The sequence below is a fragment of the Parasteatoda tepidariorum genome, chromosome 9 (assembly GCF_043381705.1).
Source record: "Parasteatoda tepidariorum isolate YZ-2023 chromosome 9, CAS_Ptep_4.0, whole genome shotgun sequence".
NCBI lineage: Eukaryota > Metazoa > Arthropoda > Arachnida > Araneae > Theridiidae > Parasteatoda > Parasteatoda tepidariorum.
The window spans coordinates 53,389,591-53,405,704 of record NC_092212.1 but is presented as its reverse complement, the minus strand read 5'-3'; the positions used below and the strand labels follow the sequence as shown (position 1 = coordinate 53,405,704).

The window sequence follows — 16,114 nt, the reverse complement described above, 5'->3', positions numbered from 1 at the left end:
AGAATCAAATGTGGTTCAAATAAATAAATAAGGTTAATTTGACTAAAAAATCGATTCAACATACGAGGTACGGGTACTAAAAGACCACATATATCATCAAATACAATAAAATAAAACATTTGCCATTGTTGTTAATCTTGCTGTAAATCGCGTTAAGGGAAGGATAGTAAATTAATTCCAATTATAAAATTGGTTTGCCACCTGGAGAAATCTAAATCTATAAGGGTGGGGTCGATTAAAATTAGAAAATTCGAGTGTTTTAAAATGTCATTCTGTAGACAAAACATACCAAACCATCCTGTTAGTGTAATATCAAGATTTTAATCAATTGTAACAATTTTTTTTTTCATTTGCTTGTACCAATTAAAACGATTTCAAAATTAATTCAAGTGATTTAAATCTCAATAGACAGCGAGTCAGTGCGATAGTTATAATTTAGAATTTTGATTTAGCTTAGAAATCAATCGCACAAAACTTAAATTTATTAACATCGGAAATTTTCTTACGTAACTATTTATTTATATTATTTTAACGATGAGCGATTTTCATCTTGGAAAGAAACAGGCAGGATGTTTAAATTTAATTTTTTTTATTCATTAATATTAATCTCAAAACCAATGATTTTTAAATAAATATCATTTTAAAATGAACGATTAAAATTAAAAGTTAAAAAAATCCTCTAGCGAAAGAGGAAAATATACTAATAGACATCTTGAAAATGACACATATATCAAAAGGAAAAGTTACAATAATAGTACTAACTGATTATAATTATAAAAAAATACATAGTTAATAAAAAATTTATAATAACAGATTAATAAAAACTCATATCAGGAAATTTCTGTGCAAAACGTTTACGTCGACGTTATAAATTCAATCACGAGTTAGGGCTTGTATAATGCCTAATATATTCAAAACAATGCAAAGAATTAAAAAAAAAATCTATTTAACCTTGATTTTGAAATGTAACACTTTTCAATACAATACAACAAGATGGAAACAAAACTAACAAGGTTCGACGGCATTGCTTTGGCAACGGCGCAGGAAAAATTTCGTAACTTAGTAGGAAAAATTGTTGTTGAAGGTATATTAATTCAATGCCAATAATGAATTTATGTGCTAACTTACGCTATAATAAAGTAAAAGAGGAAAACTCAACAACAAGGCTATAGGCAATGTTTTATAAATTAAAATTCACACTTAGAACTCAAAAAATCATTTGAGATTGAATCATGCTCTATCAAAATACACAGTAAGAAAAGAAATATCCCTTAAAATGACTTTTTCTGATCCCCCCCCCAAGAAAAAAAAGATCAGATTTTCACGTAATAAGTGCAACTCTTAACCGTTCAAAAGTTAAATTTCGAAAACACAAATTAATTAGTATCTATTAAGTCAGAAATTCATAGAACAAAAAGGTACTTTCTATGAAAGATCATATCGTTATTTTAACGAATTTCTTTTCTTGACCATCAAAATAAGACAGGGAGGGGGTGTAAAATATAGTCCCAAATAGTTTAACTAAGACAACAGTCGTGAGTTTGGACCTCAGGTTAATTTCACTTTTTATGTATTACACTACATTTTGGGAACTTCATAAGAGAATTGAAAACTTATTGCACACAATTATAAAACCTGTTTATCCGAAGATGATTCCATGAAAAAATATTTAATTATTGTTTGATTTAATAACGATTAAAAAAATTTAAATTGTACGACATACACGTGTTTTACATAATTCAATTGATAAAATGAAATAACGATATCGGTCAAATAGTTTTTGAGCGATAAAAATTTTAAAAATCAGAAAATTTAAAAAATATTTTTTTAAAGGAATTATCTTCAGATCAACGAGTTTAGGAATTGTAAAAAAAAAGTTTTTGGTTAGCTAAAAAGTTCCCATGATACTAGAAATACGCAAAATGTGAAATTAACATACAACGGTCCAAACTTTCGACAGCTCTGTGACTGAAAAATTGGACTTAATTATACATTTTCAAGATTAAGGCTACCTTTCATAATTCAATGGTCAAGAATTCAAATCTATCGAAAAATGAATATCCATGGATCAATAATACACGCAATAACGCATTGTATCAATTAATAACAAAACAAATTAATGTTTGTGGCAAAAAAAAAAAAAAAACATGAATAATGAAATCTGTAAAATCTAAAAAAACATGAGTTAATGTGAAATACTTAACGTGTTATACATGTTACAATATCATGATATAGCCATACAATGAAGCCCTTACAACCCAAACACCAAATTATTGAGTTTACATTTCCAACAAGTTTTAAAGAATTTCAAACAAAAAAATTTTTATGATTAATCACAACTTGAAAAATTTTATTACCAAAGGATAGAGCAAAATCTTTATTAAAAGAAATAGATGCAACTTGTATTATTCTAAGATTAGATTTTTATTAAATTTCTATAGCATCTTTTTTCAGGCGTAAAATTGCAGAATCAATAAAAATTGCTTTAATAGCTTTAAAAAAAATAAAAATTTTGTGAAAAGTCTTGAAGTAAGAAATTTCCATTTATTTTCTGTTATATATTTAATTCCACGTTATTTTGTTTAAAAAAAAAAAAAAAAAAACTATGAAGAAAGCACCATAGAAAAAAAAAGAAAGACATGCAATTTCAAATTTTTTAAGCTTTTGGCAGATCTTTTCCTGAGTATCCCTTAGAGTTTTCCAGTTTTTTTTTAATTCTTTTATTTTTATAGTAGTATGAGCCCTGTACCATGTGCATTACTAGTTTTTTTTATCAAACTCATGAGTTAAACTATATTTTGAGCACTTCCAGTCATTTGCCTGACACTCCATATTCTGACCCCCTCAAATGCCCCACTCTGTTTTCCCGATAATTCATTTGCAAGGCAGTAATAACTCATTTTCTCGACATGTATCTTTACCTGACCATTATTTTCCCGACAGGTACGTTTGCCGGACCGAGCTGGCATGTAATAGAAATGATAATAAGATTCTCTCTTGGCAACTGTTTATCTTTTTAAAAAAGGCTGAAAGTGCAAGCGATATTTAATGACTGTTTAAAAGACTTTAGCCCTTTCAGAATAGTTAATTCTGGGTTTATTCTTAATTCTTTATTAAAACTATTCTATAGTTAATTTTTCTTTCTCTTTTTGTATTTCATCCCCCCCCTTTTTTTTTTGGTACCCGGGTATACAGCTTTATTTACCTGTCGAGAAAATGAGCTTTCGCGCAAACTCACTTGAAGGGCATATGAGTTGTGCAACTGAGCTATCTCTGTTAATAACAGTTACTAAAAAATAACATCCAAGTTTCAAATTGAATATGAAAAAAAAAAAAACATGTACTTTAACATTTGTGTACTAAACTTTCAATCGAAAATTATTACCTTGAAGATATATTTTATTTACTAGAATAATAACTATTCTTCATCTACTTCTGTTAGAGGATTTAGTTCCTTGAAACCCATTCTAAAGAAATAATTGTTACATCTCGATGTAAGAAGAAACAATTTTTTTTTTTTGCAGAAAAGACAAAATAAAATCACTTATCGCGCGTAGCAAGCAAATAAATTTAATAAATCATAGGAAATGGTTTTACCAATCAATTACAATCCTACAAATGGTCAATAACTATATTCGGAAAAATAAATACTTAGTTTAATAATTGAGTTGCATTCCAAAATGTCTATATTCGAATTTAATTTTATTTCCATTTAATTTAATGCAGCGAGAAACGCGAAATTAGTGGGATGTGGAACTTAACATTTCTTGCAATTAACGTAATACACCAAATCCGTATCACCCTACCAATTGTTTCATTGTGATTTTTATTTATTTTTATAAAAAAGAACTAGCACAAATAGTTAAACATAAGAAAGTTAATGCGTTAATTTTCTCTAATTGATAAAGGAATCAATAACTTACAGATCATTTAACTTATTTATCACGGCACCAGGTTAAAAATAAAACTTGACTTTTTAAAAGATATTTTAAAAATGAAGATGGGAAATAAGAACACTTTGGAAAGTCAGAAATTTTTCTTTAATATTTTGTTGATAAATCAAACGAAAATAAAAAGTAGCAAACAATTTGTTTGGAAGAAAAATGTGCCAAAATTTAGAATATTAGAAAAATAAAAATTCACAATAAGAGAAGGATTAGACTAGGTCAATAACAAACAATCTGTAACCCCTCCATAACAAAACCCAATGTCATTGATTATGTAAATAACACATGATGGCCCGCAGGTGAATTATGGTCAGTCGACCATAACATAGAGGATGAATCCTCAAGGACACGCTATGAAGAATGAGAGATGATCACGTGCACTCGCACGAATGAAAGCGTCAGTTGGAATTAATTTTTCCTCTTCATTAATACTACGCTATCAATCAATAATAATTAGGGAGTATACAAAATCACTGTCATTATGGCTTTCAATATTTTGACACATTTAGAGTTGATCAATCTCAATAAAATTTAAAAAGAAATAAATAATATAGCTAATTCAAATAAGACAACAACAAAAAATCTAATAGGGGGAAAAACACGGACATTTTTTATTTATTTTTTGAAACATCGAAATGATGTATTAGTTTCATTATTGTCATCAGGTATCATATGAAGTGAAACTTCCTTACGTCAATTTAAAAAAAAAAAATTAAAAAACGGAATAAATAGTTCTTTTTTTTTCCTTTCCTTTCTTTCTTTTTCTATTTTATTTTATCAAATTATTAATTTATTCATTTTTAAATAATCATAAATTATTTTAAATAATCATGATGAAGCTTCCTCAAATCAATTTTAAAAAAATAAATAAAAAAACGTAATTAATAGTTTTTTTTTCTTTTCTTTCTTTTTTTTATTTTATCAAATTAAAATTAATTTATTTTCAAACTGCCTTTTGATACTTTTTTCGGCTTTCAGTTATCATATCATATCATTAGGTATCATATATCATGTCATATGAAGCGGAAACTTCTTTACATAATCTTTTTTTTTAAATAAATAAAAACGTAATTAAAAGTTCCTTTTTTTATTTTATTTCATCAAATTATTTATTCATTTATTTTTAAACTGCTTTTTGATACCTTTTTTTGGCTTTTAAAGGTAAGATTCGCAAAGAAGTCGCAAAAAGATTCAATACTAAATTCTGAAAATCAAGGCTCCAACGTTTTTTTTTTTTTTTTTAAATTTTCATCTAATATACTTAACTCTTTAACATCGGATATGATTAATAGTATCTGATAACAATAACGCTTAAGAGAGGTTTTTAAAAAGTAAGTAATATGGTTAATAGGAGACCATTATTTTCTGTTTAACTGAATTTTAGAAATGCTGGGTGATTATTTTGAATACAACAGTATGTAACAAGGACAATATGTGGCTAGAGCTGTTACGACTAACTCAGAAGTAAATATATAAAACAATAATAATAAAAGTCAATAATAGTTTGAACTGTGTTTGAAACAAGACAAGAAAGAGAAGAGAAAAATCAATGAAGGTGATCATCAATGAACACTAGTACGATTTGGGATAGTAATCAATAATTTCAATCAAAATTTTTAAACCATATATACAGAATAAAAAATAAAAAGGGGGAAAATTTTATTATTAACTTTTATCTAATAATTAATAACTAACTTTAAATAATAATTAAAATTATTATTAAAAGTTAACAACTATTAATTTTTACCTAAATGCTTTCTCAGAATAAATGAGCTTTATTCCTCTCCTTTTTTTTTTTTTTTTTTTTTTTTTTTTTTTTTTTTTTTTTTTTTTTTTTTTNCTTTTTTTTTTTACAGAGTTAAATTTTTGAACCTTGTAGACGCAATCTATAAATAATTGTTCTAATAGTTAAAAAAGGAGAGAGCAGTCGAAACTTTAGGAACCTTCTTACAGTTAATTTCATTTCCTGCGTATTTTGTCTGCATATGTCTGGATGCATCTAGGAGAATCTCAAAAATTTTGATAACATATATTTTGAGTACAAAATAGATTCGCTTAACCAAATATAATAAAAAACAATTTTAATTTTATTATTTAATTTAGAAGTGATCGGGAGATTTTCTTAATTTCAAGTTATATAATAGTTCACGAGAAAATAGTTCATGAGAATTAAAAATTAAAAAAAATTATGAAGTTTTTAAAACAGGTTTTTCATATTCTGTATTTTGTTACTTGAATAACCCAATTTAAAATGAAGTAATTTTTGTACATAACAATTCAAAAAATTTTCCATAGCAAATAATAAGAAAATAAGCAAATTTTAAAAACTATTAAAGCAAAAATTTGTAAATAAAATGATGGAGCTCTGAGCTTTAACTTTCCATTCCAGTTTAAATTATGCTGTTCTCCCTCCCCCATTAAGACAAAACGTATAAGAGACAAAAACCAAATTCATTGGAAAAAATTTAAGTTTATTTAAACTATATTTTTGTCTGTTTTCATAAACAAAAATATTTTTTTAAAAAATATTTGTTTATACTTAAGAAGGTAGATGGCAGCACTAAAGATAAAGTTTAAAACAAAATTTCCATATAAAATTTAAGTGATAAAAAATCCTAATGTAAAATAATTTAATAAGAATAAAAAATAAATAAACATAATTAAATTTTTTTTTAATAGTTTTCATCAGTGTAAATTCAATATGTCATAACGTAAGAGAAAAAGGGAAATCTGCGATGTCAATAATCTAACTCAGAATTTAAACAATTTTCAGCAAATGTAATAAATGGATTTTATAATAGTAATAATACAAAATAATAGTAATAATACAAAAAACATTATATACAAGTACTTAAATTTATCTCAAATATTATAATAAATGGATTTTTTTTTTAAAAATTTAAAATGAAATTGTAATTCCTCAAACTTAAATAATTAGTAATTCAAATAAGCGTCCTTGAAAAGTATTGGATATGATAAGTTTGATGGTAATTCTGAAGCGGCTGCATGCTTTTAAGTTTGACGAAAAATATGATTAATGATTTTAATATTTTTTAGACGATAAAAATGATTTTAGCATATTTTAATTTAATATGAAGCTGTGCTCACCGACCTGCGTGATTGCTTTTTATTCTAGTATTTTTTCTATTTCTTTTTTTAAAAAAATCGATAATTTCTGCAGAAACAAAGTAATAATATGTAAGGTTGATGATAATATATATATATATATATATATANCGACTAACTCAGAAGTAAATATATAAAACAATAATAATAAAAGTCAATAATAGTTTGAACTGTGTTTGAAACAAGACAAGAAAGAGAAGAGAAAAATCAATGAAGGTGATCATCAATGAACACTAGTACGATTTGGGATAGTAATCAATAATTTCAATCAAAATTTTTAAACCATATATACAGAATAAAAAATAAAAAGGGGGAAAATTTTATTATTAACTTTTATCTAATAATTAATAATTAACTTTAAATAATAATTAAAATTATTATTAAAAGTTAACAACTAATAATTTTTACCTAAATGCTTTCTCAGAATAAATGAGCTTTATCCCACTCCTTTTTCTTTTCTTTTTTTATTTACAGAGTTAAATTTTTGAACCTTGTAGGCGTAATGTATAAATAATTGTTCTAATATTTAAAAAAGGAGAGAGCAGTCGAAACTTTAGGAACCTTACAGTTAATTTCATTTCCTGCGTATTTTGTCTGCATATATCTGGATGCATCTAGGAGAATATCAAACATTTTGATAACATATATTTTGAGCACAAAATAGATTCGCTTAACCAAAGATAATAAAAAACAATTTTAATTTTATTATTTAACTTAGAAGTGATCGGGAGATTTTCTTAATTTCAAGTTATATAATAGTTCATGAGAAAGTTCATGAGAATTATAAATAAAAGAAATATGAAGTTTTCAAAACAGGTTTTTCATATTTTGTATTTTGTTACTTGAATAACCCAATTTAAAATTAAGTAATTTTTGTATACAACAATTCAAAAAATTTTCCATAGCAATTAAATAAGAAAATAAGCAAATTTTAAAAACTATTAAAACAAAAATTTGTAAATAAAATGATGGAGCTCGGAGCTTTAACTTTCCATTCCAGTTTAAATTATGCTGTTATCCCTCCCCCATTAAGACAAAACGCATAAGAGACAAAAACAAAATTTATTGAACAAAATTTAAGTTTATATAAGTATATTTTTGCCTGCTTTAGAGAACAAAATATTTTTTAAAAAAATATTTGTTAATACATAGGAAGGTAGATGGCAGCACTAAAGATAAAGTTTAAGACACAATTTCCATATAAAATTTAGGTGATAAAAAATTCTAATGTAAAATAATTTAATAAAAAATGAATAAACATGATTCCATTTTTTTAAATAGTTTTCACTAGTGTAAATTCAATATGTCATAACGTAAGAGAAAAAGGGAAATTTGTGATGTCACTAATCTAACTCGGAATTTAAACAATTTTCAGCAAATGTAATATATGGAATTAATATCATAAAATAATTGTAATAATATAAAAAATACTATATACAAGTACTTAAATTAACCTCAAATATTATAAAGAATGGATTTTTTAAAAAAATTTAGAATGAAATTGCAATTCCTCAAACTGAATAATTAGTAATTGAAATAAGTGGATTTGAAAAGTATTGGATTTGAATGATTTGACTAAGTTTGATGGTAGTTCTGAAGCGGCTACATGCTTTTAAGTTTGACGAAAAATATGATTAACGATTTTAGTATTTTTTAGACGATAAAAATGATTGCAATATATTTTTATTTAATATGAAGCTCTGCTCACCGACCTGCGTGACTGCTTTTAATTCCAGCATTTTTTCTTTTTCTCTTTAAAAAAAATCGATAATTTCTACAAAAACAAAGTAATAATATGTAAGGTTGATAATATATATATATNAGACTCTGGCTGATCGAGATGGATGGAGCTTCTTGGGACAATCATGGATAGAAATCGGCTGTTGTGCTGGTAGAAGCAAGTAAAATTAAAAATAAAATAATTTATTACGTTAATCGTGACGAAAATAAAGATTACTTGGATTTTAAAGAAATTACCTTGTAACTAAAAAAATTAGACTTAGAAATACAGATTGCGTGACTCAAAAACAAAGAGAGTTTTTTACTATATATTACAAGTTTTTTATTATAAAACAGTTTTTAAAAATTTCAATGAAAATGTTGTTATTGTTGTCGTCGGCCATCAAGGCAGAAGGGGTGCGATTGCTCTTGTTTTCCAGTGGCGCCATCTTTGGTCAAGAATTCGACTTCTGCCACACCCATACGTCACACCCGTTTATAAGGCGGACCCATTAATACATCCAGTCATTCGTCCACAGATTGTAATTTTGACCTGAACCAGATTATGATCAATCTCCTATCCTCCCCCAGAGGTATTGATTTGCTATGGGAACTGTGGCGTCGCTGCGGTAGCGATTACTATTGGTGAAGCGAGCTGAAGTAGTGCAGATCTTCCGAGTATAAAAGTGACGACATGGATGCTATAATTGCTTTTTCTTCCACGTATTTTCTTCAAACTGCTAGCTGTATCGACGAGAGCACGCTGGGTGTGTGAAATGTTTGTTTAATCTAATAAATGTTTTCCTTAGTTGTTTATTAGTCTCAAGTCTTATTTCTGGAACACAGGATAGTTTCAGAGCGTTCACCAGATGAAACTACAGGAACATAGAGGACTATGTGACTCGACAGATTTAACGTGCACTAGTCGCCATTTACTACACTGGGAGTCTTTGCCTGGCTGGATTCGAACTCCCGTTCTCACAGACGTGAGTCCAGCGCCCTGCCAACCAAGCTATCCTGGCTCCAATGTAAATATTGAAATTTTTAACTAAAATCTCCCTCTTCACTTTTTTTGTCTTTCGACATTAACTCAAGAGCGAGTTTATAAAAAAAATATCGAGAAAGATGAAATTTTCCTACAACAATAGATAAATAATCCTTATTTCAGGGGGGGGGGATCAGAAAAATGAACGAAAAAAGCACCTAAAATTGCAATAACTTTCGAACAAATTGTAATTCGATTTTTTATTTCTAAAATGGACCTATCAACAAGTTAAATTTCAATCCCTCGGTTGCATATGTGGGGGGCATTCCAAACGGACTGCAGAGCAGTCCGTTTGGAATTTTTTACAACATGCTTAACAGTTAACAATTATCGAACTAATAATCAAATGTGATTTTTTTTTTATACCATCGTTCAAATTCTAAATTTTTTTACACATCTACGTAATTTCAAGTTTTAAAATGATATAGTTTTTGCGCTTCAAAAGGAAATGTAACATGACGCCCAAAACAGAGGCGAGGGGCAGCGACATCGATTTTTTAATATAGAGAGAGACTTCTTAACATTATAAAAAAACACTTATGTGCACGTAGTAATTAAATTATGAAAACGGAGATTTAATCAAATCCCTAAGCTAGTTGATTAATTCACAGAAGAAAAATATTAAAATACTCAGTGGCAGATTTCTCTTTAGAAAGTAAGTAATTTCATCAATTATCTTAATTTTTTTATTGAAAAGGTTTAATAAGTCGTAGGGAAATAACAACAAAGAAATAAACAAGTCGGATAAAAATAACTAAGATAAAATAAACATAATAAATTTTACCTATGTTTTAATTAAAATTAATAACTTCTTAAAGTTCAATTTTTTTTTATACATATTATCATATCTATATTGATAAATAATATTTTAAGAAATCTTGAGTACAAATATTTTAACATCGTTACAAGAGAAAGGATAATATTAACGTATGGAATGTTGCTATTGATAATAATTGCTGTTTTTTTAATAATTACCAATCTAACCAAATTAAGAATTAATCAAGGAAAGTCAGTGCCATTACCTGGTTTACCCTACGCTTTTTTTTTTAAATTAAAAAAAGGTTAAGTGCCATTGTCCTGGCACACATTTTTCCGGGATACCGAACGTTGATGTTTTTGTTCAGGTTGAGAGCCTTAAAAAAACGTAAAAAGAATGCGAGAAGAATAAAAAATAATCAAACCTTCTAGCACACATTAATTCCCACAACAAATGAACAACACAAAGAGTTAGAATCCAAAGTTAACAAACAACTGATATTGTCTAGCTTTTGCGCGGGAAAATACCATTACGCATGCCTATTGGAAATCTCTAGCCAAATGAGTTGAAAATTATTACAGTGATCAAAATTATTGGTAATTATTAATAATAACTGGGAAATGGAGATTAATTCTGATAGATTATTCAGTTCAACCTACTTACTTGGCTATTATTAATAATATTCGGCGATTATTAATATTAACTGATTAATCACATTGACCGTAACAACTGAACAATATTTCATCTTTTCATCAAAACATTTAAGGGGATTTGATCAGGGAACTGCGATTCAGGGAAATCATCCCACGCAGTTGTTCTGTAAATTGATCTAAATTAGAAATTTCATCATCTCTCTAGGACACGCTTTATTGTCAAAAAACTGACGAGAGGCTTCAATTTTGTCACTGCTTTGTCTCCTAAATTTACAATGGTGTGTGAGTAGAAAAATTTTATAAATAATTTCCCGGGTTACTTAATTCTATGCTACTAATGTTTAATGACGTTTTAATGATAGATTCAAGTTAAGTATCTATTTTAAGATAGGAAGACTAACTCCAATTTTACCTACTTATTATTTTTATTTTTATTTTCTGACACTTTTTCTTTGATTTTTATACATTAAACAATTTTAGGATAGAATAAAGGGCTCAAAACGTTGTCAGCAAACACTAAAATTTTGATTGTGCATAATGAGAATTGGAAAGAAAAACTGAAAGAAAAAAACATCAAAGAAAAACTGAAGGATATTGAAATGAACCATTTTCTGAGTTCTGCCATGGCAAAACAAGAGCTTTGATTTCTACAAGTTCTAAAATTATTTATAATGTTCTCGATAAACAGAGTCTTTCGATCTCTTTCCATTTCCTTTTAATTGTTTAATATGTTTTTCAATTAATATTTATTAATGGAAATAAGCTTGTCTGCAATAATCGTATCGAAATGTTCTAGGATTATGAAAACAAAACAAAAAAATTGAAGCCTCGTTTTTTTTAAGTTTTTTTTAAAGGTTTCTTTTTCAAACAAATTTCTTTTATTGATTTTTATGCCTTTTATAAAGTTTTTTTAGATTGCAGTACACCTATGTAACTTAAATACAGGGAAAAAATCCCAATAATAAAAATTTTGTAATTCCAAAACCTAACTATATTAACAAGCTATCATATAGTATTTTAAAACATATTGTCAATTAGAAACAATATTAGAAACGAAATTAGTAAGTATAACAATCAGAAAATAAACCTGCTAAAATATCAAAAAGAATAAATGAATAAAAATTACTTTTTAATAAAGTAGTAAGTCAAATAACACATTAATAGTTTCATAAATAATAATAAGCTAATCATTAATAATAATTTTATTTAACTAAGAAATCAACACTTCAACAAAAAAGGAAGCAGTGGAAATAGAAAAATATTTTCACACAGAAAGTTTTTGACTATTATTATTCTAAATTTTAAAGTTTGCTTTAATTGTAATCTACTACAATTTCATGTTGCAATTTATTCCCACTGATCTGTATAAACTAATGTATGTGATAATTTACACAGGAATTTATTACAGAGGTAATAAATTTTAAACAAAAATATAGCAAATTCTTACCCAAAAAAATATCCCATGGTAGAAGTCTCAAATCTTGAACACAATATTCCAAAAGAATTATATAATCCAAAAAGTATTGGCAACACAACAATATATCCTCAAAATAAATAAACGATTCATCATCACTGGAACATAAATAAACAATTCTATTGGGTTTTCGCATTACACGAAGCAAACGAAGTCATAGTGAAATATAAACTGTTCCCTATAAGAAAGCAGACGATAAAACTCGAGCAAACAGTAGCACCCAATAACACGGATATAATCGATATAAGTTATGGCTTTATTGGCGATGACAAGCATTGTTCCTCGTGTGTATCCGGAATCTCGTAATAAGATTTATCGATAGATAGTTATCTGCTTAAAATCGATAGTTACGTATGTTGTTATGTTTTGAAAATGATAAGGTACGACAATGAGAAACAAAAATGAAAGTTCAATTTTTTAAAATAAAGTTTATAATTACAGTGGATAAAAAAAATGCAGAGAGACAATTTTAGCAACCTGATAAAAAAAATCGTTTTAAACGTGATTTGATGTTTGATTGTTCAAGAGTTAAGCACAACTTTGGGTTTTATTTTTAACCAAAATCAAATTATCAGGAATAAAATTGGATAGGCTTCTGTCAATTCTTACGTAGTTTTAACTAACATTTTTATCAAAATATTCTTGATTAAGCATAATGTCGTATTGAGAACAAATAAATAAACTATTTTTATGTATTTTTTTCCAATGTTGAAAATATAGTCTTGAAAATATAGCCTCAATCTTGAAAATATAGCCCAGGGTCAAAAGTTTGAGCCCTTTAGTGCTCATTTCATTTTTTGCATATTTAGCCATGCCTCGAGAAATTTTTAAATTTGCAGGATATTACAAATTCCATTTATTCTAATAAAAATCTATATATATATTTCTCTTACACGGCGACAAAAAAAAAGCCTCATTACAAGTCCCCGAATGGCAACGCTCGAAAATCAACCAATGGTTGCCGCTAAAAATGTCACATGTCAAATCAAATGAGATGGCTCAGCGAAGCGAGCTTGGCCCACTAGTATAGAGTTATTATTAAACAAAATTGTATCACTTTATCGTTCGTTTAAAATTGTTGAGTAACTATTTGGTCTGCATAAACACTGAGAGTGCCATACAAAAAATTTGATTTACACCAGAGGTTACCAATTTTTTTCGGCTAAGGAACCCTAAATGATCAAGCTTCTTTTGGCAGAGAAAAGACTTCATAAATAAATCTCATTAGCATCTGTGTATATACTAACCAAACAAGACTACAGACTAATTCGGATATAATTAACAGTCGTAGAATTAAGTTAAATATCAGGCCAGCGAATTCAAACGCCTATAACAACTTCCAATTCTGAATTAAAATTTGGCGCATGCATCAGTTCAAAGTGAATAAAATAAGTTAAATTATGGTTTTCGAAAAAGAACTCTTATAAACTGTAAGATCGATTATCAGAGCAACATATTCTGAATTTAGTTATTTTAAATTGAAAAGTTTAATGAGTAATACTTATGTATTACTTTTTAATTCATATCCTTTTCATAATTTATATAACACATTACTATTGGAAAAATATTTACATATTTTTAAATTTTGCTACATTTTTTCATTGACATTTTATATAAATAAAATAATCATTAAAATTATATTCTATATTATAAATAATTATATAAATCATTAGTTTATATAATTAAATTTCATTAAAATAACCGAAATATTAACTGAATTATGGTTGTATATAAATATAGTTACATTTCTCAAAATTTGTTATCGGTTAAAAGTAAAATGGCCTTACTCTTGGAACCCCTCTTATCTTCCCACGGAACCCTACGGTTCCGCGGAACACCTTTTTTGGGGATAACTGGTCTGCACTATAGCCTGTTTGTGGCTTCTCATTTAGAATTCGTTGATGAGAGTGCGTTTTTTTTTTCTTTATCTAATTAGCAAATGATTTATGGTTAATTTTAAGAAGCTTTGCTTGGCTTCTTGAGTATTTCATTGTAACATAATATGAGAAAATTTGGTTCGTTATTTAGGGATCATAGATTACTAAGGTTATATTTCTTATCTGCTAGTAAATTTTAATACCTAGCATTTTTTATTATTTATTTAAAAAAATTTTTTTTATCTAATTTATATAATATACTTCGTGAGGCATAAAATTTTTATGCATGCAATTCATTTTACACTGTCTACCCTTAAATGACAAAATACAAAATTTGTACGAAATCAATCGAATAGTTCTTTAGAAATAAAGTTTTAAAAATACAGCTACATTCGAACTTTCATAGCTCGGACGCTAAAAGTTGTTCAAAATTGTAGTTTAAAAATGGTGTAAAAAAATTTTATATTTAAAAATTCTAAATTTTATCGACTCAAACAAAATAAAATAATAAAAAATTAATAAATAAATATCAAAAATTATTTTTGGCATGGAGTTATTTTTGGATAAACGAATCTTTTAACTGCGCGTAAAAAGTTTTCAATTGACTTAAAATGTTCTCTAAATATGGCGAGATATGCAAAAATTAACATCATGGGATCCAAACTTTGGACCTCTCTCCTGACCTAACTTTTCGAACCATATTTTCCAGATTGCCCCCACTCAATCCTTCCCCTATATTTTGATTTTCAACAATCCAAATCATTAAAAAATAGCATGTTTATTCATAGAAAGTACGCTTTTGTGTTCAGTTCTATAACTTAACTTAACAGTTAGCACTAATAAATTTTCAAATTGTAAGTCTGCTTCTTTAAACAGTTAAAATTAGTTTTCTGTTTTTTGTTCTTATTTTGAGCACTGAACAATGAGAAGAAAAAAAAATTTCTGTTGATTAGCTCTCTACGTACTATGTGCCACTCTTAATGGTTCAAGAAGCGGTGACCCAAAAGGGATAGAGCGCTCGCCTCCCAATAAGGTGACCCAGGATCGAATCCCAGAGATGGCAGGTCGATAGGAATTCTGCACCCGACAAAATGTCTTCAGTGATAGAGGAATCATGGGTTAGGGTCAGCCTGCCGCCATACTAACCGTAGAGGATTTCGTGGTTTTTTCTCTCCGTGTAACGCAAATGCGGATCAGTTTCATCAAAAAGTCCGCCACAAAGGCAATTTTCTTCCGATATTTGATCCAGGAGTTCCCTTGTCTTCTGGATAGGGTTTGAAATCAGAAGGCTACGAAGTTGAACATTGGTAGTCGTACATTAAAAAATGGGGACGGCTGTTCACCGAGGGTTATAAAATAAAATAAATTAATAGTTCGAAATGTTTACCTTAAATAGACTAATTATTTAGAGCAAACTATTAATTAAATTATGAAATAAAACAAAAAGACGTACTTTCTCTGAATAAACTTGCTGTTCTTATAGCAGATTTGGATTCTTGATCACAAAAGATGGAAG

At 27.5% G+C, this 16,114-nt stretch overlaps 1 protein-coding gene across 4 annotated transcripts in view; it reads right to left on the bottom strand.

The window, feature by feature from the left end:
- Positions 1 to 16,114, bottom strand: part of LOC107452951 (Leucine-rich repeat kinase) — a 106,841-nt gene that overhangs the window by 61,404 nt on the left and 29,323 nt on the right. Inside the window, exon 1 of one of the 4 annotated variants that reach the window (XM_071185066.1) lies at positions 12,695 to 12,956. The exons of the other annotated variants lie outside the window; for them this stretch is intronic. Coding sequence (XP_071041167.1) covers positions 12,695 to 12,857 — 163 coding nt within the window. The 5' untranslated portion in view covers positions 12,858 to 12,956. Of the gene's footprint in view, positions 1 to 12,694; positions 12,957 to 16,114 lie in introns of those variants that run through there. 4 annotated transcript variants of the gene reach the window in all.